The sequence below is a fragment of the Haliotis cracherodii genome, unplaced genomic scaffold (assembly GCF_022045235.1).
Source record: "Haliotis cracherodii isolate W230 unplaced genomic scaffold, xgHalCrac1.p SCAF_18, whole genome shotgun sequence".
Classification (NCBI taxonomy): Eukaryota; Metazoa; Mollusca; class Gastropoda; order Lepetellida; family Haliotidae; genus Haliotis; species Haliotis cracherodii.
This window is the reverse complement of record NW_027266273.1, coordinates 15270702-15294106: the sequence shown is the minus strand read 5'-3', so window position 1 is coordinate 15294106 and position 23405 is coordinate 15270702. Positions and strand designations below refer to the sequence as shown.

General features: G+C 38.9%; 1 protein-coding gene across 1 annotated transcript in view; it reads left to right on the top strand.

Annotated features, from left to right (window-relative positions):
* LOC139465811 (GRB10-interacting GYF protein 2-like) overlaps positions 1–23024 on the top strand; it is a 77299-nt gene extending 54275 nt beyond the window's left edge. The window contains exons 13-25 of the mRNA XM_071247745.1: positions 625–685; positions 2777–2799; positions 4128–4251; positions 4571–4725; positions 6153–6213; positions 7392–7453; positions 8998–9111; positions 12283–12414; positions 13724–13834; positions 15240–15290; positions 15684–15743; positions 18653–18781; positions 20915–23024. Coding sequence (XP_071103846.1) covers positions 625–685; positions 2777–2799; positions 4128–4251; positions 4571–4725; positions 6153–6213; positions 7392–7453; positions 8998–9111; positions 12283–12414; positions 13724–13834; positions 15240–15290; positions 15684–15743; positions 18653–18781; positions 20915–20956 — 1125 coding nt within the window. The 3' untranslated portion in view covers positions 20957–23024. The remainder of the gene's footprint in view (positions 1–624; positions 686–2776; positions 2800–4127; positions 4252–4570; positions 4726–6152; positions 6214–7391; positions 7454–8997; positions 9112–12282; positions 12415–13723; positions 13835–15239; positions 15291–15683; positions 15744–18652; positions 18782–20914) is intronic.
* Positions 23025–23405: the final 381 nt, after the last annotated feature.

The following is a 23405-nucleotide window of genomic DNA, read 5'->3' as shown; positions in this document are numbered from 1 at the left end:
ATATTCCAAGCTAGTACAACTCTGTTCTTGCATATTTAACATATTTATCATACAGGTATATACAGGGCACTTACAAAAGCAGGGTGCCACTTTGGACACGGTAGTTACATTTGTGTTCAACTTTTATTCCAATGGTGAAGGCAGCTCCTCACGGTGATAGCCATTTGTGGATCTCTCTATACTATCGGTGCCACCAGTCACAACTCCCCACTGTGCTAGGCGGCCACAACTTGCTGCTTGAACTTGCTGACCATTATGAATATTCCTCCCCCAGCTAAATGATTTTCTTTGTCAATTTGAATTTCTATTCTATTTAAACTATCATGTAAATGGTATAGCAAGAATCTAAGGGGGAAGATCAGGGCTTTTCTGTGTCAACAGTAATGAACCAGTCTAATTAAACAAATGTTAATTCACTTGGAAAATAGTCATAAACCTTATCAAAATTAATTCCCAAAGGCGTACACAAAAATATAAATGTCCCTACATTTGGGGTTAGAGGGCAAATTTTAAGATTTCAAGATTCACTGGTGGCAGCGATGGTACTGGGAGGGTAACACACTGTGATGGAGCTTGAGGTGAAGGAGGCCAGGGGAGATAACTCTGTTTTTCCTAACTCTCTAGTTGAAGTCTTCCGACAACTATGGCAAGCCAGGGGCAGGTGCCCCTAACAAGTCATCATCAGGTGAAACCACGGATCAACTTTAACGATGTGCTGTAGAATGCTTTTTATAATTTATTAATCATTTCTTGTGTTCTTTTAACTCTTTCCCTTCTATAACCATCTGCATATGTATGCAAGCATTTAGTGAGTACCATCTTTAGCCATAAATGATGTTTAAATGAAACATATATTCTCCATAATTATATATAAATGTTCTTAATTCAAACTTAAGAATATTGCCTTTATTTCCTCATTTATTAATTTTTCAGTTCATTTCTTTTGAAGTAATTTAAAATAAATTGATATCAAAGAAAAATAGATATATTTGTCATGTTACAGTGTCATATAAATTATGTTAACTCATGAATGAAAGTGAGTATTGACTATGCTTTTTGTACACACCCACACTAACATTCTGTGCCTTTGTCCTGTATGTCGCCTTCCTGTCGCCATCCTGTCACCTTCCTGTCACCTCTCTCTGTCGCTCTCCTGCTTGACCTGTCCTGTATCAGGTCGCCGCCTAATGGTTCGAAAGAGGGTTCGATTCAGCAATGATCCCCTCGAACAAAGGAAAATATTGCTAAGAGGTACAGACATTATTAGAGAATGGAATTAGAGTACAGTAACATACGTCTATAACCAATACGCTTATAACGGACTGATGGATATAACCATGGACCTGTATAACAAACATATTTTTTGGTCCTGCTATTTACTGTATAGATGCCGAATATATGCTATAAATGAATTATGGTTATAACGAACTAAAGTGGTCCATTTGAGTTCATTATAACTGTAGTTTACTGTACAGCCAATGAGCTGCAAGGAATTACCGTTTATTTGTCCCGATTGAATAAATGATGTAAGTCGCAAGCCTTTGGACTAGGAGCATACATTCACAGGGAACAGATAAACCATATTGCTAAGTTTTGCGTAGGTTATTCTATGTATTACTGATTGACATTTTCGGAGAGATAATGAAGACAACATACCAAACCTATGCACTCACTGAAGGCAGCCTGATCAGATGATGTCATGTTATCAATTTCATGATGTCATGAACAGTCAATGATTTTTTCAACAATGAAGCACTGTGATATTAGTAGTGTCTTGTAATTGGACACTATCGAAGCAAATTTGGGTTTCAGGCCCTCCAGTTATTGAATAAACATCATCAGACAGAGGCATTATGTTAATATGGGATAAGCACAGTATTGACATATTCTGTTATTTGGGTATAAACATCATCAGACATGCATTCTGTTAATTAAGTGTATATATGCAGTCCTGTAGGGTATTATACCTCAGTGGTTATGCTCCTACGCTACATAGTGCACCCATAAACACTGTCATATATATTCTGTCACTAAGGAATAAACATGGTCAAACTGATGCGTCCTGTTGGTATGGGATAAACACTGTCATATATAGACATATTGTGTTAGGAGGGAATAAACATGGTCAGACTGATGCGTTCTGTTAGTATGGGATAAACACTGTCATATATAGACATATTGTGTTAGGAGAGAATAAACATGGTCAGACTGATGCATTCTGTTAGTATGGGATAAACACTGTCATATATAGACATATTGTGTTAGGAGGGAAAAATAATGGTCAGACTGATGTATTCTGTTAGTATGGGATAAACACTGTCATATATAGACATATTGTGTTAGGAGGGAAAAATAATGGTCAGACTGATGTATTCTGTTAGTATGGGATAAACACTCTCATATATAGACATATTGTGTTAGGAGAGAATAAACATGGTCAGACTGATGCATTCTGTTAGTATGGGATAAACACTGCCATATATATTATATAGATATATTCTGTCACTTAGGAATAAACATGGTCAGACTGATGTGTTCTGATAATGCAGTATAAACACTGTCATACATAGGCCTACACATATTCTCTTACTAGGGAATAAACAGACTTATACTCAATGCTGTCCTAGTCAAGAATCAGGAGAGTCATTATACATTATTGCCGTATACCCATTCTTCAGTTGATGTTAATTACGGGAATATTTGACCCCTGGCAGCTTCAGTCAGTGAACATTCAGAGCAATCACAAGTTATTTCATTTGCTCTTTCAATTTTTCAGAGCAATTTGAAGCAAACAAGAAGGTGAGAAATAAGTACTGAACATAAACATCAATAATCATATGTCATTAACAAAGTCAAAAATTATTTAAAGGAGATCAGTATCCAGTATTTAATTGTCAAGATGTCCACGGAAACCATTAACATGAAAGGAAGAGAATTTATGAATGCCAGCTTCTATATTATCAGCGTTAGAAATTGTCACTTGTCTTATAGTTCTTGCCAAACTGCCCAAAAGTTAAGGTATCATAAGGACAAGTAGAAATTTGTCATTTTAAGGGTTTTGCTATATGTTAGCATTATAATGACCTGTGAACTAAAACTGTTAGTTTCTAATGCTGATTATGAGGAACAAATGGCATTTTGATGTGATACACATCCATAAATTCTCTTCCTTATGTGTATCACTTCTAAATGGCATTCATTAAAATGAAGTAAAGTATGATTATTGTATGATATATGTAACAATAAAAATACACATGCAGGACTTTCTGTGCATCTCAAGGTCATGTTTTGTCTATTACATTCTACAGCTAAATAATTTGATCCACTGAGTTTGTGACATTCAATTTGAAATACTAAACAGGACACTCCAGTATATCAGCAACATCTGCCATAAAACTGATGTTAAGAACCATTACAATTTCCTATCATATCAAGGACAACCTACCAAGATACAATACTATTGGAGTTTGAGGTTAACTTTTGAGAAAATTAATTTGTATGTTTGTAGGGCTGGCTATCTTTATTGATCATAGAGATCGATAATCACTAACTTAACATCAATCAATCATTGATAAATATTGGAGTAGGAACTATAAGCATGATTGGTTGGTTTGTTGTTTAACGCCGCACTCAGCAATATTCCAGCTATATGATGGCGGTCTGTAAATAATCGAATCTGGACCAGACAATCCAGTGATTGATATTATGAGCATCGATCCACACAATTGGGATCGATGACATGCATCAACCAAGTCAGCGAGCCTGACCACCCGATCCCGTTAGTCGCCTTTTACGACAAGCATAGTCGCCTTTTACGGCAAGCATGGGTTGCTGAAGACCTATTCTATCCTGGATCTTCACAGGTCTCTATAAGCATGAAAGTACCAAAGAAGATCTCTGACAGTGTTTCAGTTAATCTAAACTGTATTTCATCGCAACAGTTTATGTGAGTTATTATCGATGACAACAATTTCGTATCAATAATCAATGATAATTCCGATAATCAATATTTTTAGCCAGTCCTAGTTATGACCAGTGGATCATAGCATAGGGACATGTAATGTGAGTGGAGATGTAAGGGGGTAGTGAATGTAAGGATGGTTATTGTATACAATTGTCCTCACCAGGAACTTGAGTTGAAGAGTTTGGAGCTAGAGCGCACCCGTGGTGGTGCAGGTGCTCCGGTGCTTGACACAGATGGTAAAACGCTGACGAGGTTTCCCATAACAATGAAACGGGATGACATGGGAGGTAACTACGTCTTAGTTCTGTAGCTCACCTATAGACATAGGGGATGTAGCATTTCTAAGTTTTCTTTTAGTATATCTACACTTCAATGTGTTTTCATTTTCTTGGCCCAGATGCTTTTTTAATTTTTGATTGCTCTGCCAATTGCATGTGTAGTTTAGCATGGAATAGTTTTGTGTGCCTCTTCTAAAACACTGCACATGTCACATTCCATGGATCTAATTCACACCTTGCATCTTACTGCTGCATTGTCATGCCTGTTAAAATGTGTCTATTTTACTTTTATAGCTGTTTCAAAATGATTCCTTGTAAAATGTTTTAGTTGCAACCATGAAAGATAAAGTTGGCAACAACCGTTCCCAAGTTTATGAGCCAGAATCGGCATTTTATTCCCCCTTTGGTCGTCCGGGGTGTGGAGCTCCCATGAAGGACACAGAGGGCAGGATAGTTGCTGTCTACCAGGGAAAACTCAGGGATGTAAGTGTACAGCGGCTCTTGATTGTGGACATCACATCTTGGTGGATTATGTCAGCTCATTATGTTATTCATCAGTTCTTGATAACTTACACCAAATATTGATAGCTCACATCAGCTCTTCAAATTGGACATCAGGTCTTGATAACTTACACCAAATATTGATAAGTGACATCAGATCTTCATATTGTACATCAGGTCTTGATAACTTACACCAAATATTGATAAGTGACATCAGCTCTTCATATTGTACATCAGGTCTTGATAGCTTACACAAAATATTGATAGCTCACATCAGCTCTTCAAATTGTATATCAGGTCTTGATACACCAAATATTGATAGCTTACATCAGCTCTTCATATTATACATCAGGTCTTGATAGCTTACACCAAATATTGATAGCTTACATCAGCTCTTCAAATTGGACATCAGGTCTTGATAACTTACACCAAATATTGATAGCTGACATCAGCTCTTCATATTGTACATCAGGTCTTGATAGCTTATACCAAATATTGATAGCTGACATCAGCTCTTCAAATTGGACATCAGGTCTTGATAACTTACACCAAATATTGATAGCTGACATCAGCTCTTCATATTGTACATCAGGTCTTGATAGCTTACACCAAATATTGATAGCTGACATCAGCTCTTCAAATTGGACATCAGGTCTTGATAACTTACACCAAATATTGATAGCTGACATCAGCTCTTCATATTGTACATCAGGTCTTGATAGCTTACACCAAATATTGATAGCTGACATCAGCTCTTCATATTGTACATCAGGTCTTGATAGCTTACACCAAATATTGATAGGTTACATCAGCTCTTCAAATTGGACATCAGGTCTTGATAGCTTATACCAAATATTGATAGCTCACATCAGCTTTTCAGCTTACAGCTTACACAAAGTATTGAGTAGGTTAATATAATGTATATAAATGAGAGCAACAATGGCAGCTACCATTTGACACTTGTTGGCAATACTCCACTTCATGATCACATATCACATGATTAAGATGTCATGTAAAACTATGCCTGTTATGGATTACGTATTCACTTTTGTTGTGTGTGTTAACAGACTTTTGGCCCCAAAATATGTGTCATTAGGTCAAAAAAATTAAAATGAAACAATTCCAATTATGTAACTCTTTATATTTCCTCTCTCCACTCGTCATGCTTCATTTTGTTTCGAAGTTTTGAACTTATTGAAGGGCAGCACACCAAAAATCATTTATGGGTTACACTTGTGTCTGCGAGAATTCTGGTAACTAATGGTAACAAGCTTGAAGATCTATTTATTAAGATTGTTTCTAAATGATGACAACTTCATATGTTGGTTCACTGTGACTGCAGTGTGGATGCGCCTCTGTGTTGACATACAGTATTGCTCAGCAAGTAAAGATTTCTTTCTGTTCTGTAGACTGCTTCTGCTGACAAGATCAGAAAAACGAGGGCCGCTCTAAGCTACAGGAAGGATCTTCGTGAGTGTACACATTTATTCAGATTTGGTCTTAGTCAGTAATGTTCTTTGAAGATACCTCTTGGACATCCAGGGGCGATGGAGTAGTGGTTAAAGCGTTCGCTCGTCACGCTGAAGACCCAGGTTTGATTCCCCTCATGGGCACAATGTGTGAAGCCCATTTCTGGTGTCCCCTGTCCTGATATTGCTGGAATATTGCTAAAAGCATGGTGCAAAACCATACTCACTCACGGTGACATCCAGGGTAGAACAGATCCCAATATGAACGTGTAGAAGTTGACTACAGAGGATTGGATGGTCACAATGACTAATTAGATACTGCATGAGTGCAGACTAACTAGGTAGACCAGCTGATATACAGCTCATGGTACTTGACAACCTGGTTGATGTTCATGCTATCAGCCACTGGTTTGTCTGCTCCAGGCCCTGTTGAATCTTTCACACATTTTGTGGTGTGACCCATTCACCCATTTTGATGTTCATGGTGGTTTTCAATCCCGCCTAACAAGATATTAAAAAGTGCAAGTTCATTTCTTTTATGGTATTATCCCCAAAAATATTTTTGCATCCTGAACATCTTTATTGATGCTCATTCCATCAACCACTAGTTTGTTTGTATTAGGCCCTGTTGAACTTTGCAAACATTTTACTGGTGAACCCATTAACTTAATCTTTAAATCTTTTCATGTTGTTGGTATTTTCCATCCTTCTTTTCACATAGTATAAAAAGGCATTAAGATTGGACATATGTAAACCTAAAGGTACATCCAGCTTGGGTATTTGCTAAATATAGATTCACAGAATTTAAACCCATGATACATGAATTTAAACCCATAATGTCATTGTGGCGACATTAGGGAAGTGTGTGTATGCTTATAGAATTGTGATATCGACTTCTTGGTTGTGGGCTTTAGTGAATGAGCATTGGTCTGTTCACCATTAAAGTAAACATTCTAGTTCCTTAAAGCAATCGATAGAGAAATGTATTCTTTGCAGCAAGAGGTTGTTGCATCTTTAATTTCTGCTTGAGAAAATGAAATTCAAGCAACTCTGTTCAATCTTCTATTTAGAATCAATATCTGAAGTTAATCAGATGGTTGTCGAGCATCTCAATGAAATGTCACAGTATAGAGGTCAAGGTGACAGTTGCATGTATATTATCTGTTCCCATCGTTACAGAGCAAGAAATGGAGGAACAAAAGAGGAACCGCGAGGACATGGACAACTATATGAAGGCTCCAGTGAGTAGCAAAGTCAAGTGTTCTATATATTATGTCTAGTCCTGGCATGAAAAGATCGATAATCAGAATTATCGTCGATGGGAAGAAATGTTATGATTATCAGTATGAAAATTGTGTCATCAATAATAGGGGTGGTCAGGTAGCCTAGTGGTTAAAGCGTTTGCTCGTCACGTTGAAGACCTGGGTTCGATTCCTGACATGGGTACAACGTGTGAAGACCATTTCTGGTGTCCCCGCCGTGATATTGCTGGAATATTGCTAAAAGCGGCGTAAAACCATACTCACTCACTCATCGATAATATCTTACATACCGTATTCGACGTAATAAGCGCCCAGGGCGCTTTCAAAATTAGAAATAGGGGGCTCTTATTAGAATATTATTTTGGTGGACAAAAGTTGAAAGATAAATTTCGTGGTTTATGCTGACACACTGAAATGTTTATATGAGACAGATACATTTTTCCAGAATTGAATTGCCCATAATTAAGAATGCATATAACACACGACTGCGTATCATACGCGAATAAAGAAGTCTTGTGTACATTGATCAATAGGAAGGAGTGCTAATTGGGATTGTTCACTAGCCAATATATTAGCAAATATCGCCGTGGGCGCTTATTAGAGCGGGGCGCTTATTACGTCGAATATGGTAAACTATTTTGATAAGATAAAGTTTAGATTTTCCAAAACAGACTTCAATATTGCTGAAGATGGAATGTAACTGTTTTTGTTGCATCTCAAATGTCCTCAAAGTAATCCCTGCATAAATGTGCCACCACTCACCAGTGGAGTGAAATAAGTTGATTTGACTCATTTTTTGCTTTTTTGCTCAGAGTTATTTCCCCTATATTTATAGATAATTGATCGATATTTATAGTTAACAATTATCAATCTCTATAATCTGTGTCTATAGCCAGCCCCAATTATTTCATATTCCATTAAGACATTCTTTTACTACTAGTTTCACTGGTTTGGTAGCCCTACATTTAAAAAAATCCTAAATGACCTTGTTGTGTAGCTTTTGTTTGCTGGACTTATTGGATGTTCTGTAAAAAATGTGTGAAAAAATATAACTGGTCAGGTCCTCCTTTCAGAGAAAACATTTTAATGTCTTGAAGCAGTGAGCGAGAAATACACTGTGTCTAACACAATCTTCAAGCATCCCATCTAGATATTTAAAAACAATCGGCCCCTTATAATATGTTTTAATGGAAAGATGCAGGCTCACGGAGTGTTTAACTCAGTGAACAGTCTTCAACTATATTATGACATCATACAATTATCGACTTTGTGTTAGGTCTGTATCTGTTTTTATGGACCTGAAAAAACAGTATTGATCGAAGATATTTTTTTTTTATGTCCAGAAATGCAGGTGTTGATCTCATGTAAAGTCTGTGATTGTTTTATCATAAAATAAAAAGACAAAGGTAGATGCTACAGATCCCATTCCACTTTTAGTAACTCAAGTGAGTTCCATAAATCATCCGACCTGAAGTCATTTGTGTTTCTCAGCCAGTGAATATGTGGAAATCCTTGTGCTGCAGGTTGGTGAGCTGACGGAGATCATGAGAGAGGGACTTGTAGGGCGACCTCGTCGTGACCCCATCACTGGCACACTGCTGAACCAGCACCTCGCAAACTCTGATATATCCAAACTGGTATGTACCTGATCATACAACACCATACAAACACACAACAACAACCTTACACCATTTTCTCAAACCAGGTGCCGGCATCCGTTAGGCATGCCAGATAACTACGGTTGTGGGTTTGAATCTTGGATTCGCCGTGAATCTGAGACCTGCATAACTTTAGGGTTTCATCCCACATGCAGCCGATATAACTGAAATACTGTTCAGAGTAACGATCAACCCAACTAACTCACTCACTCAAACTCCAGTCAACCAAGACACATAAGTGACTATGCTTGTCGTAAAAGGCGACTAACGGGATCGGGTGGTCAGGCTCGCTGACTTGGTTGATGCATGCCGTTGATCCCAATTGCGTGGAACGATGCTGATGATATCAATCACTGGATTGTCTGGTCCAGACTCGATTATTTTACAGACTGCCGTCATATAGCTGGAATATTGCTGAGTGCGATGTTTAACAACCAACCAACCAGACACATAAAGTAAGCAACTAGTACCACCGAATTAATGCTTACTGAAACTTCTTATGACTATTTCAATTCTATGTTAAGCAATGGGGGTGAGTATTTTATTAGGGCTGGGATGAGTCCAAATTTACTACCCGGGTACCCACACCCCCATTACCCGACCCTACCCAGGTGCCCGCTGTAGATCTTAAGAGATCGGTCCAAATGTCCGACTGGGAATAGTTTGACCGGAGCCCTCGCAATGTATTTAGATACACAAATAAAAACGATCTGGTCATGCATAAACTGAAGTTGACTGAAGTTTTATCTTTAATCAAACATAAGATAAACATTCTAGATGATTCTTGTCATTAAACAATATATCACATTATTAACCACTGGTCAGAGTAGTCCTGTAGGTACCCGGGTCCTACTCAGTACCCACCCGACCCAAGTACCCGAGTCACCCGTCCCAGCCGTACATTTTATCCAGACTGATGGTGTTATTGAGGTATACCCAGTATATAAAATCAATACTGACATTTAGTTTGCTGATAGTATTCTAAATGTAAAAGTAAAGTTGCAAAATTCTGAAAATTATTATCATAATATATAAATAAAAGAAGCATGCTGTTAGAATGTTTCTTGGAATGACAAGTTGAAGTGAGTGAGTTGGGTTTAACGCTGCTTTTAACAGTATTCCAGTTATATCGCGGCGTGTCAGCTTAATGTGGGAGGAAAGCCCAAAGTGATGCAGGTCTCTGACGTTAACCACTTCGGTGAAACCCACGAGCACGGGTATGGTGCTGACAAACCTAGAAACATAATCGGGGCGAACCAGGATTCGAACCAACAATCATAAGTTTCTGGCGCTCCCAAGGGAATCAACTCTGCACAGCGATTTGCGTGCCTTAGATGACTGGGCCACCCGTGCCACCGACAAGTTGAAGAGTTACCTCCCCTTCTTAATGAGATTTGGAATACACAAGTATAAAAACTAGATTATTGTCTTAAATTCTTTTGAGAATTAAGACATTTTGGTGGCCTCACCGAAGTCTAAGCATCTTCATCTTTATGTTCAACTTTTCCTTCTCAAACATACAAATGAAGGTACTGCAGAATTTCTGTGGGCTGTGGAATACAGATGGTAAACCTTGTGACTTCAAACAACCACTTTAGATCAGCCACTCTTCAAGTCCATCAGCATTACTTTATACACTTTATATTTTAAAACGTAAAAACTTTATAAAAGCCAACAAAATCTACAAATGTATAAAATCTACATGCCAAGTCATAACTGTAAGTTAATCCAACCATTTCCATTAATAGAATCCTGGATTCCACCCACTTCCCTTTTTGTAATTACCCGAGCTGACCAAATGAGCCATTGCCTTGAGCCTGATGACCTCTTGTATCAGTGAAAGGTTCAGTTGTTACCATGCTCCTGCAAGCTGTGTAATGGTTGAACAAATGGGGAAGGAAGTTAGTTAATATATTTGTGTTTGTGTTATATCTTGTGTTATATCTTGTGTTATGTGAGTGTAGTAAGAGTGAGCTGAAATGAGGATTGGGTTTTCACATTGTGCAACAGCGTGGATCACTGCGTGTGCTATCAACCACTAGTCTACCATCAGTGGTATGCACGTTAATAACTCTACCTCTATCTATGAGAATTACCTCCCTTTGCTTGTAACTTTCCAAGCTCCTCACATCAATATCCTGTTCGCAGAGCTCCCTTTACTATCGCTGCCACTAGCGAAAGCTCCCCACTGTGATAGGTGGCTACAACCACGCTTGGAGTTTATCTCGCAGCTGACTGACCATTATGTTTTCAAACAAGATGACTGCCATGACACCGAATACTCTTACCCATGCTAAATTATTTTCTTTGTTTGTCAGTTTGAATTTCTGTTTCATTTATTGTTATAGTAAGAATGTAAGGGTCAAGTTGGTTGATTTTCCGTTATTCTGAAATATCGAACCAATCTGAACAAACAAAAATGTTAATTCATCCGGGAAATATCGTCAGTCTTAAACCTTTTCAAAATTCACTATGATGGTATTCCCAAAGACATAAACAAAAGTATAAACGTTACCAGATTTGTGGTTAGAGGGCCAATTTCAAGATTCTTGTAATGGCCGCACCCACTCTGATGGCAGCGATATTACCGAGAGTGTAACGAAGTTGTCCCGTGCTGGGCAGGAGCTTGATGATCATATGCTCTGTGGTTGAGTGACCTTGACCCTTGCTGGCATAACATAAGGCAGGTTGTGGTAAGGCTGCTTTCGCTCACTATCGCTCGGGAAATACTTGAATTTAGACACTTGTATCGTAAACATAGTATGACATGAACACGAATATAATATCCTCCATGTGTACAACACATAATCTTTTTACAGAAAATAGCGGTGTAGGGGGGGTATGTGAAATTGCTTTTTAGTAACTTTTATTGAAAAAGATTTAGTTTCATCCATGTTTAGACTACATTTGTTCACAACTGTCAAATACATGAAAACAAATATAACTCATGTATGGTTTAAGTAAGCACCTACCTTTGTCAATCTTCTACGCTCTGGGTTCTGATTATGGTGAATATGGTATTTGGTCTTTTGTAAAGGGTGCCTCATTTGTTTGAAATAATTTTGATAGCTTTATGGACACAAGTCCAGCTGGCTTGGTAACAAGTGCCTCTGAAATTCAGGAGTTAAACAAGTCACCATCTTATTGCAGAAAATGAACAAAGGAGACAACAAGCCGGTCAACTCAATAAGGGAGTACCACGACTTCCTCACGCACCAGGCACAGGAACGGGAACGCACCAAGAGACTGGACAAACTCAGAGACAATCAGGAATGGAAACATGTGAGTATTTTGGCCAGTATTTTGTCTTAGCACTATGACTATTGCAGTTCATCTTCCAAAGTTCTTCTTAACTTACTGTAAAAGTTCTGTTTCTACCCTTGCCAAACTACGCTGGAATTTCCAGGCTCGATCATTGCACCACCAGTGGCTATTATAGTTATGTCCCTTCTATGTCCCTCCTATTGACCAAACAGATTCCACTTCTAGAATCACTTGCATTTGCTTCAAACAAAATGGCGGCGCCCAGTCAAGACTGATTGATAATCGATCTATGTTGTACTAAAACGGGTTTTACCTCGTGCAGTGCATGAAATCATTTCAGCACCTTGATTAAAAATGTGAAAAAATTTGCAGAAAGTCTGTCAACGTCCTGACACATTGAAATCCATGTTGTTTTCGAACCGGATGTCTAGATTTTGATTAATCTATGCATAGACTTGTTAATCCAGACAAAATATAACTCCATAATTCCAGTCTAGTTCGGCAAGGGTGGAAACTGGACTTTAGAGTCAGTTAAGTCCCTTGCCTCAGGAAGATGATTGCAGTTCTATGTTAAGGTATGGGGGTGTGTGTATTTTTTCCAGGCCAATGGTGAGTGAGTATTACCTGGACAATGAGATAGCTAGAGTCTACTACAATGTCTCAGCATTATGACTATTGCAGTTCTATGTTTAAGGTACAGGGGTGAGTATTTTCTCCAACTAAAGCCTGACATTCCACATATGTTGAGGGTGGGTTTGCTCAATATCATAGTGCATAATGGCTGACAATAACTTGACACTACATAATAAATGGCTGTCACTATCGTGGGATTGGAAAAGGATGTGAATTTGACTTATGGTCCATATGATATTAATGGCTGCAAATATTTTGTCTCTACATAATAAATGACTTGATTCACTGTAGTTAAGGGGACACAGGTGGGCCAGTTGTCTGAGGTGTTATGATTCGCTGTGCAGAGTTGCATAACTTGGGCAGACACCATTTTGGGCTTGAATAACAGTTTGCCTCGATTATGTTACTAGGTTTGTCAGCACCATACCCATAATCCTCTGTTTGTCCAAAGTGGTAAGACCTGCATCACTTCAGGCTTTCCTCCATATAAAGTTGACATGCTGTGATATAACTGGAATACTATAAAAGCGATGTTTAAACCTAACTCACTCACTCACTCACTGAAGTGAGATTGGAAAAGAATGAGAGCTTGTCTTAAGGCTCGCATCATATTAAAAATTATTTTATTCCTAGTATATGATATTTCCAATATGAAACCTGGGTTAATAACGTCTATTTACCCGACTGTTCACAGCATCATGATGTGTTTGGTACGATGTTCGGCAAGAAGGGAGGCGGCGCACCAAAGGGAGATAATCATAAGAAGGAGAGGCTGGACAACACTCTGTTTTCTCCAAGACGTGATGTAAGTAAGAACTAATGGTACTGCAGACTGACGATAAATTCTTATTTGTTCTTCCAAGAAAGACAGTTTGTGTCAAAAATACTGAGATGAAATTCATATATGTACGTTATGCATTGGATGCTCATTCCACACAAAAGATGGAAAATGTCCATTTTGTTTAGCAAATTGTATAAAGTGAAACCAAGCTAATCTGGATGGAATTTTTCCAAATTTCTTTTTTGGGGTTGTGGATTTTTGGATCCCAAATATTGTATTTCCAGAATATGTTAAGTTGGAAGGAATTGAAAAAAAAATTAAATGAGGGTGAGTTTTTATAGCGATACATTTCATACATAAATATTGTATGTTAAATAACTTTTATTGATAGTGACAGTAAATGAGGTTTCTCTAACATTGGACATTTGTGGTCGGGAAAATATGAAACCTACTGCTGAAAAAAAGTCTGGGTGTAATTTGGGGGTTGGGGTGGGTGAGGGGTGGGGTGGAGGGTTGGCACAGGTGGCACCAGATGTCTAAGGCACCCAATTAGTGTGCAGAGTTACATCCCTTAGGAACACCAGAAACCTATGATTGTGGGATTGAATGCCTGTTTGCCCTGGTTCGCCCCCTGTTTGCTGTTCAAAACGGCGTTAAACCCACTCACTCACTCATGACTTGGGTCACAGATACATGTATGTCCCACCAATGGCAAACCCCGATGGGTGTATGTTACATGTTGACTGCCCTTGGCCAATCACTTCGTAAATTGGGTATTGTGTGCACCTCTTTTTCAAAATCCTGGATCACCTTCTGTTGACCCGGTTGGGGAGAGTATGTCAAGAAAACAGTGATGTGAGTGAATGAATGTTGTTTTACGCCACAGTCCACACCAATTCAGCAGTATCATGGCAATCTGTAAATAATAACAACATGCCAGGCAAGTGTCTCACAGCCTGACCACCTATCCAACCCGTGAAGATCCGGGGTAGAATAGGTCTTCAGCAACCCATGCTTGCTGTAAAAAGTAACCATGCTTGTCGTAAGAGGCGACTAAGGGATCGGGTGGTCAGGCTTGCTGACTTGGTTGATGCATGTCATCGATCCCAATTGCATGGATCGCTGCTCATGATGTCAATCACTGGATTGTTTGGTCCAGACTCGATTATTTACAGACCGCCATCATATAGCTGGAATATTGCTGAGTGCGGCATTAAACAACAAGCAAACAAACAAACAAGCTCCGATCCATACCGATACATCAGGGTACGACGACGCTTTTCACATGTTGAAACTCTTCATCAGCGCTTATGCCAGCAGTTGATTCTGGGGTGATATTCTGACTGGAATCCCCACGGGGCTTCTAGAGTTCCAAGCTGAAGCAGGCTCTGAGTTGAGGTAGCATTAACAAACTGTAATTTTTCTTCAGGCTAACGGAAAATTGATCATGGAGAGAAAGGCTATAACTGATTTGGCTGAGGTTTGTAGGACAGAACACGCCTGTGTTCATGATGATGCATGTTTCTACGTCTCTCAGTGTCTGCTTGTTATCTTACACAGTATTTTAAACAGAATGTTTAATTTTTATTTATTTCTACGTCTATTTTTTTTCAAAAGTCACCAAACGTCAACCATAAGCATATCATTCATCCCCACCCATTAAAAAGGTTCTATATAGTTCTTTAAATTACACAAGATTTTATTGTATTCAAATACTGGATGAATTGTCTTTTCTTTAAAATATGTTAACTATTGTATCCTGTTTGAAGTTAAAAATGATCTTTTTTAATGAGAACTCATTTTTAAATATCCAAAAGGAATTGTAATAAAAGAAAAAATGGAAATGATATATCCCCTTTTAACGTCCCTGTAGCTTCCCTCGTGGATGGAAGCGCCCCCTAGGGAGACACTTACTACACGGAGTATGCCGGAGGTACTGAGTGTGTTACTGTTGGGTATAATGGCCACACTGTCCCCAGTTTGAGCTGCATGTCATAAGCCAGTGTATGCACCATGAATAATGTTTGATTTGCCGTTTATGTTTATTAATTTCACATGCATATGTATCTGGTTGTTTTGTGGGTGTATTATGGTGAAATGTGACTGACAAAATGCAATGTATATGTACTCACACCGATGTTAACACTGTGTCTGTCACATGTTAACACTGTGTCTATCACATGTTAACCCTGTTTATATCACTTGTCAAATGTATCCTGTCTATGTTTGTGCTTTGGGGTCTCTATGATCAGGGTGTTGTTGAGATGTGCTCTGGTACTGTAAATCTTGAAATTAATGCGCCTCCAAATTAATACGACTGCTGATCCCAAGCAAAAAATGTGACAATTTCAATGCGACTCCCCCAACCCCATCCCTAGTGGAATGATACATATCCATACCATAATCCAACCTTACCTTAATCCAATCAAACAACAAATAGCATTGCTTATTAGCGCTGAGTGGAGCACTTCCGTAAAAACAAAGTGTTGTGTGGGTGGCGTCTGTCTTGACTGCTGAAGTGGTCAATGATGGCTAGTTTGATACGGGAGGGTAGAACACTTGACCTCAGCAGTGATACTCACCGGATGCCTATTGTATAATTCCTATTCTTTGAATGAAATGGTTACTTTCTTGTTACAACTGCTGCTAAATAAAACTGTGTTTGTGTTTATATTGAAGTTGGTATTTCCGCAAGCTCGCGTTAATTTCAATATTTACAGTATATTGTTAAATATAGGAATACAACTCCCTTCCTTAAGCCCTTTCCAAACTTACCTCAAACAATGTGGAATGTACCTCGATATTACTGTCTCTCTAGGAAGCGACATCCATAATTACTACGGCTGTGTATTGGCAAAAAACATTGTTTTGTGAACTATTGCGATACAGGTTTTTGTATTACAATACGTATTGCGATATATAGGGAGCTAAAGTGCTTGATGGTGATTGACACTGATTGTACATGCACATCCCATTTTCCACATACTTAAGTAATTATTACTCGGCATGGTCATTCGTCGACATTATGTAGTCATGGATACAGGGGAGATAAATCACGCAATTATGTCAATCAATGTCAAAGGGACACATCATTTAAGAATTGACTTTCACCTTGTGTGAGTTCATTGGAGTTTGAACCTTCATAGAGTGAGGGCCAAACTGTATGAACGTAGGAGCTTGCACTATAAAATGGGCACTAGTCCGGACTAGTACAAGCAGACACACACAGTCACACAGACAGACAGACACACACACACACACACACACACACACACACACACACACACACACACACACACACACACACACACACACAAGGTCCCACTGCAAGATGTACATGTGTGTACTTGTATACGTTCCTTGTGTGGTTCACATGTGTCGGGACTGAACCCAGTCATGTTACTCGTGCACCTGTCCGGTTTCCTGTGTCCGGTTTCCTGTGTCCGTTTCCTGTGTCCTGTCACTGTGATGTGGCAGCTTTCTGTGTTAATATACTCACGGACAGTTGTTTAACTCATCCATACATTGTTCGTGGAAAGATTTGACAAGTGTCATTCACTCATTCACAAAGTATAATTTAGTAAGATTTTAATTAAGTAAGTTTGAGGTGTAATTTTTTATGTGTTGTTGATATGTTTCTGACATAACTTCTCATTAAGAACATCTTAAAAGTAGAATATGGATACCAGTATTCAATGAATTGACATGTTCAGTGAACGGAATCATATTCGTGATGAAGTTGTCTTCATCTACAGTTTCCTTTTCACAATGCAGATATTATACACTCACTGACAAAGAAACGTCTAGAAGAATTACTTGTAGTCAAGAGCTCGATGCACAATCAAACATACTAGTATGTTGTGTGAATCGATGCTCATAATTGCATCACATGTGACGTCATAGATCCATGACTCGAGATGCACCATATGACTCATGCAGGATTAGCGTGTAAAGTTTGGAAGTCACGTGCAGCATATCGTGATAAAAATATAGACACTCTGTGGTAACATTTCTGAAACATCTCTTCTTAACATACACAATTCTCTATATGTTGCTATGGTTTGCGTTTCTTTTGGTGTTGAGTATACATATGTCAAAATTCTTGTACAACATTGATGATTTCACTCTATTGCAATCTTACTTATTGCACTACAGTGGTCACCATGTGATATTATACAATTATAGACTTTATATGAGGTCAGTACCCATTTTTATGGACCCCCTAAGGGATGGGATATGATAACAACACTGCCATATAATAACCTTTTTATCACATACCATAACATTAAATTATGTCTCCCTCATCCCCCCAAAAGGAGGGGAGACATGCCATGTTTGGCTTTGTTCCCGATTGTGTCGGCGTCAGTGTGCCCATCCCATTCATAGCCATAACTTGAAAACCGTTAAATGTTTTTCAACGAAACTTGCTATATGCATTGGCATCAGCTTAACAGGTGCCTTTTGCTCTTTTGAAATTTTTCAACATTATATTTTTTTGTTTCCATGGAAACAATTTCACCTTAGTCTCAAACAAGGGTAGGATTTGTTTCCGGGACATAACTAAAAAAAAACATTCAACATTTTTCTACAATACTGCACATATGCATTGGTCATCAGCTTAACTGGTGGCTTTTGCAAATTTCAAAATTTTATATTTTAATTTTTATATGTCCATGGAAAATAATTTTTACTTAGTCTCAAATGAGAGTAGGGTTTGTTTCGGGACATAACTTGAAAACCATCCAACATGTATCATGGTACAACCCAGGTGAGTCTGTGTATATAGCTTCCTTGCCATCACGTTGTTCAGTGGAATACAAGGCTCTGTTCTCTGTCCTGCAGCACAAGGCGTATGTCGGGGATCAGAATGGCGAGTACAGTTCCTCAACGATGGGGCAGCGGTTTGTCAAGTCAACCATTCCCAGCAAGCACTCCAACATGTACGAGATCCCAGACAGAAGGTCTTCAAATGTGAGTTCACTAAGCTGTAACTTGTCATCTGTAAATATCCGGGATCTTTGTGGAACACGGTTCATATGGGACACGCTGTCAGCACCTATTATTGTCAACGAAGATGGGACACTGTCAGCTGTTATTGTCCACCTAGATGGGACACTGTCAGCTCCTGTTATTGTCCACCTAGATGGGACACACTCAGTTCCTGTTATTGTCCACCTAGATGGGACACTGTCAGTTCCTGTTATTGTCCACCTATATGGGACACTGTCAGCTCCTTTTAACATCCACCCAGATAGGACACTGTCAGCTTCTATTATTGTCCACCTCAACGGAACACTGTCTGCCCCTGTTATCGTCCACCTACACAGGACACTGTCAGCTCATGTTATTGTCCACCTAGATGGGACACTGTCTGCCCCTGGTATTGTCCACCTCTACGGAACACTGTCTGCCCCTGTTATCGTGCACCTAGATGGGACATTGTCAGCTCCTGTTATTGTCCACCTAGATGGGATACTGTCAGTTCCTGTTATTGTCCACCTATATGGGACACTGTCAGCACCTGTTATTGTCCACCTAGATGGGACATTGTCAGCTCCTGTTATTGTCCACCAAGATGGGACACTGTCAGCTGTTATTGTCCACCTAGATGGGACACTGTCAGCTCCTGGTATTGTCCACCTAGATGGGACACTGTCAGATCCTGCTATTGTCCACCTAGATGGGACACTGTCAGCTCCTTTTATCATCCACTCAGATAGGACACCGTCAGCACCTGTTATTGTCCACCTAGATGGGATACTGTCAGTTCCTGTTATTGTCCACCTATATGGGACACTGTCAGCACCTGTTATTGTCCACCTAGATGGGACACTCTCAGTTCCTGTTATTGTCCACCTAGATGGGACACTGTCAGTTCCTGTTATTGTCCACCTAGATGGGATACTGTCAGTTCCTGTTATTGTCCACCTAGATGGGACACTGTCAGCTCCTGTTATTGCCCACCTAGATGGGACACACTCAGTTTCTGTTATTGTCAACCTAGATGGGACACACTCAGTTTCTGTTATTGTCCACCTAAATTGGACACTGTCAGCGCCTGTTATTGTCCACCTAGATGGGACACACTCTGTTTCTGCTATTGTCCACCTATATGGGACACCGTCAGCTCCTGTTATTGCCCACCTAGATGGGACACACTCAGTTTCTGTTATTGTCCACCTAAATTGGACACTGTCAGCGCCTGTTATTGTCCACCCAGATAGGACACTGTCAGCTTCTATTATTGTCCGTCTCGACGGAACACTGTCAGCTCCTGTTATCGTCCACCTAGATAGGACACTGTCAGCTCCTGTTATTGTCCATGTAGATGGGACACTGTCAGCTGTTATTGTCCACCTACATAAGACACTTTCAGCTGCTGTTATTGTCCACCTAGAAGGGACACTGTCAGCTGTTATTGTCCACCTAGATGGGACACTGTCAGCTCCTGTTATTGTCCACCGAGATGGGACACTGTCTGCCCTTGGTATTGTCCACCTAGATGGGACACTGTCAGCTCCTGTTATTGTCCACCTAGATGGGACACTGTCTGCCCTGGTATTGTCCACCTAGATGGGACACTATCAGTTCTTGTTATTGTCCACCAAGATGGAACACTGTCAGCGCCTGGTATTGTCCACCAAGATGGGACACTGTCTGCCCTGGTACTGTCCACCTAGACGGGACACTGTCAGCGCCTGGTATTGTCCACCTAGATGGGACACTGTCTGCCCTGGTATTGTCCACCTAGATGGGACACTGTCTGCCCTGGTATTGTCCACCAAGATGGGACACTGTCAGCACCTGGTATTGTCCACCTAGATGGGACTGTCTGCCCTGGTATTGTCTACCTAGATGGGACACTATCAGTTCTTGTTATTGTCCACCAAGATGGGACACTGTCAGTTCTTGTTATTGTCCACCTAGATGGGACACTGTCAGCACCTGGTATTGTCCACCAAGATAGGACACTGTCATCTCCTGGCTTGCCAGGGCAGGTCCTGTGATGAAGAGATGTGTGGGAAGAGAGGGTTAATGTCATGCCTTGTCCATGTGCAGTGTACATTCCTTTGTAGCCAACTAATCCTGTGTTCTCCACTTCAGCCCTACAGTACCCAGGCACCGTATGCCATCCACAACTACTAGCAGTGTCGGGTACATTCTCTCCACCAACCAGGAGGACAGTGTGTTCAGTCATCAGTGGGCAACGAAAACCTGCTTAATAAGAGAACTACTCTTCAAGTCTGTTTTGTTTATTGTCTCCATTTTTCAAAATGGAAAATTGTTGATTTTTGATATCACATACTTATTTACAAACCTTGAGAAGTAAATTTGTTGACATTTTGAAATGTTGCATTTGTTAGAAGATATACAGTTTCCTAAGTTAGTGTCTGTCTTCTGCATTGTGAATTATGTTATGCAATGAATGTTAGAGGATGTGAATATTGTGTAATTATTTTTTATACTATTGATATGATGAACAATGTTTCAAAGCCACATTCAACATTTTAGGATTACTAATGTTTCAAGTTTTGTTTTTGTTTTGAACCTTGTTAAGTTCATCAATAAACCTGAAGCAACAGCCACGTCCCAGAATATGATACAGTAAAACCTTTCATCATCACAAAGCACCGTTTGTTTAAGGAAAGCATTACTTGTTTAAGGAAAGCACTATTAGGTTAAGTTAATAATTATTAGTTTAAGGAAAGCATTATTAGTTGGAGGAAAGCATTATAGTTTAAGGAAAGATCATTAGTTTAGGGAAAGCACTATATTAGCTTAAGGAAAACACTATTAGGTCAAGAAAAGGACAAATTGTTAGAAGATATCTTCTTTCTTACGAAATTTTTTTTAGTTTACAATGAAGATTTAAATATTGCAGTTACTTTTTAAACAGTCAAACACATCCAAGCTGCACAACCTCCTCTTCCAATTATTGTTAGAAGCTGATGAGAGATTTCATTAAAGGTCTCGTTACATAACCAAGCAACTCATTACACAACAGAACATGGATCTGAGTCCATGTTAAATTGGACTGTCCACTTGCCTACTGTGAAAGTAGGTCATATATGTCCAGATACGAACAAGTTGTTTTTAGGAACAAATTTTGCGTTTGTGAAAACTACAATTTGTTATATGGTCTGTCATTGAAGTCCTTAATTCCTGTGAATGAAACGGGAGTGGCCCAGTCATCTCAGGTGCAGCAATTCACTGTGCAGAGTTGCCTCCCTTGGTCACACCAGAACCCTGTGATCGTTGGTTCGAATCTCAATTCGCCCTGATTATTTTTCAATGTTTGTCAGCACCTTACCCGCACTTGTAGGTTTCACTAAAGTGGTAAAAGTCTGAGACATGCATAAGTTTCCTTCCACATTGAGCTGAGACGCCGTGATATACCTGGAATACTATGTTTGAAACCTAACACACTCACTCAATGTCAATGAAATGTTGATGGTTAATGGTTCTAAGGGTGTTGCTGCATTAAGGGGTAGGAAATGTGTCATTTTACATTAAACATTTCGGGGTTCTTCTCATGTCTGGGTCATACTTTGATAAACTTCTCACAGGAGGTGGGGTAGCCTAGTGGTTAAAGCGTTCACTTAATTGTCACAACAAAGACCTCGGTTCGTTTCCCAACATGGGTACAATGTGTGAAGCCCATTTCTGGTGATATTGCTGGAATATTGCTTATAGCAGCATAAAACTAAACTCACTCACTGACATTCTCAAATTACAAATCTGAAACCTGCTGTCAAATTTCCTTAAGGTTGTAGATTCTTGTTTTTTATCTCCATCATTTTCATTTCACACTGGCAAATTGGATTCATGATTTCGAGTCCTTTCAAGTGTATCCTGTTTGCCTGAAGAGTGCTTTAGTATCTTTACATAACAGTATTTGTGTGTTATACAATTTTGGGTGAAACTTAACTTAGGAATATTGTTGATGTTTGTTAATATTTGTGAAAGAGTCTCAATCAATTTCATTCCACACAGAAGGTAATTTTATGCATGTTATGATTAAAATTTGTTTATGGATAATTTTCTGTTGATTTGAATCTGGGTGGTACATTTGTTACATGTGTGGGTGTTTTTTTATGGGAAAAGCCAGTGAATTTATAATTTCTTTCAAAGTTGTATGTCATCTTTGTGTATATATATGTGCACTGATGATGATGATGTGAACTTTTTACAAAGGAAAGCTGTGATATACACTCTAATGTATATATATTCTGTATATATATATATATATCATATGTTTATATTACTATATCATTGTACTTTAGATAACATATTACTTATATATATCATGTTATAGTTGTATATGTGAAATTAATTTATTATTACCTATGTGTAAAAAAATGACATGATAATGCCAGTAAAATCTCTTGAGACTTAAAAAAGAATATAAAAAAATAATTTTTTCAGTCAGTATTATTATTAGGAGTGTAACTAATAATATTATCAAAGAAATATTATGATGAAATTATTATAGTGAAAGTATTTCAGTCCTTCATTTGCCTCTTTCTGATTATAAAGTATCATGGCTGTGTGATTTCTGGATTATGTTTTATTTTTTTAACATTTTTATTTTCTA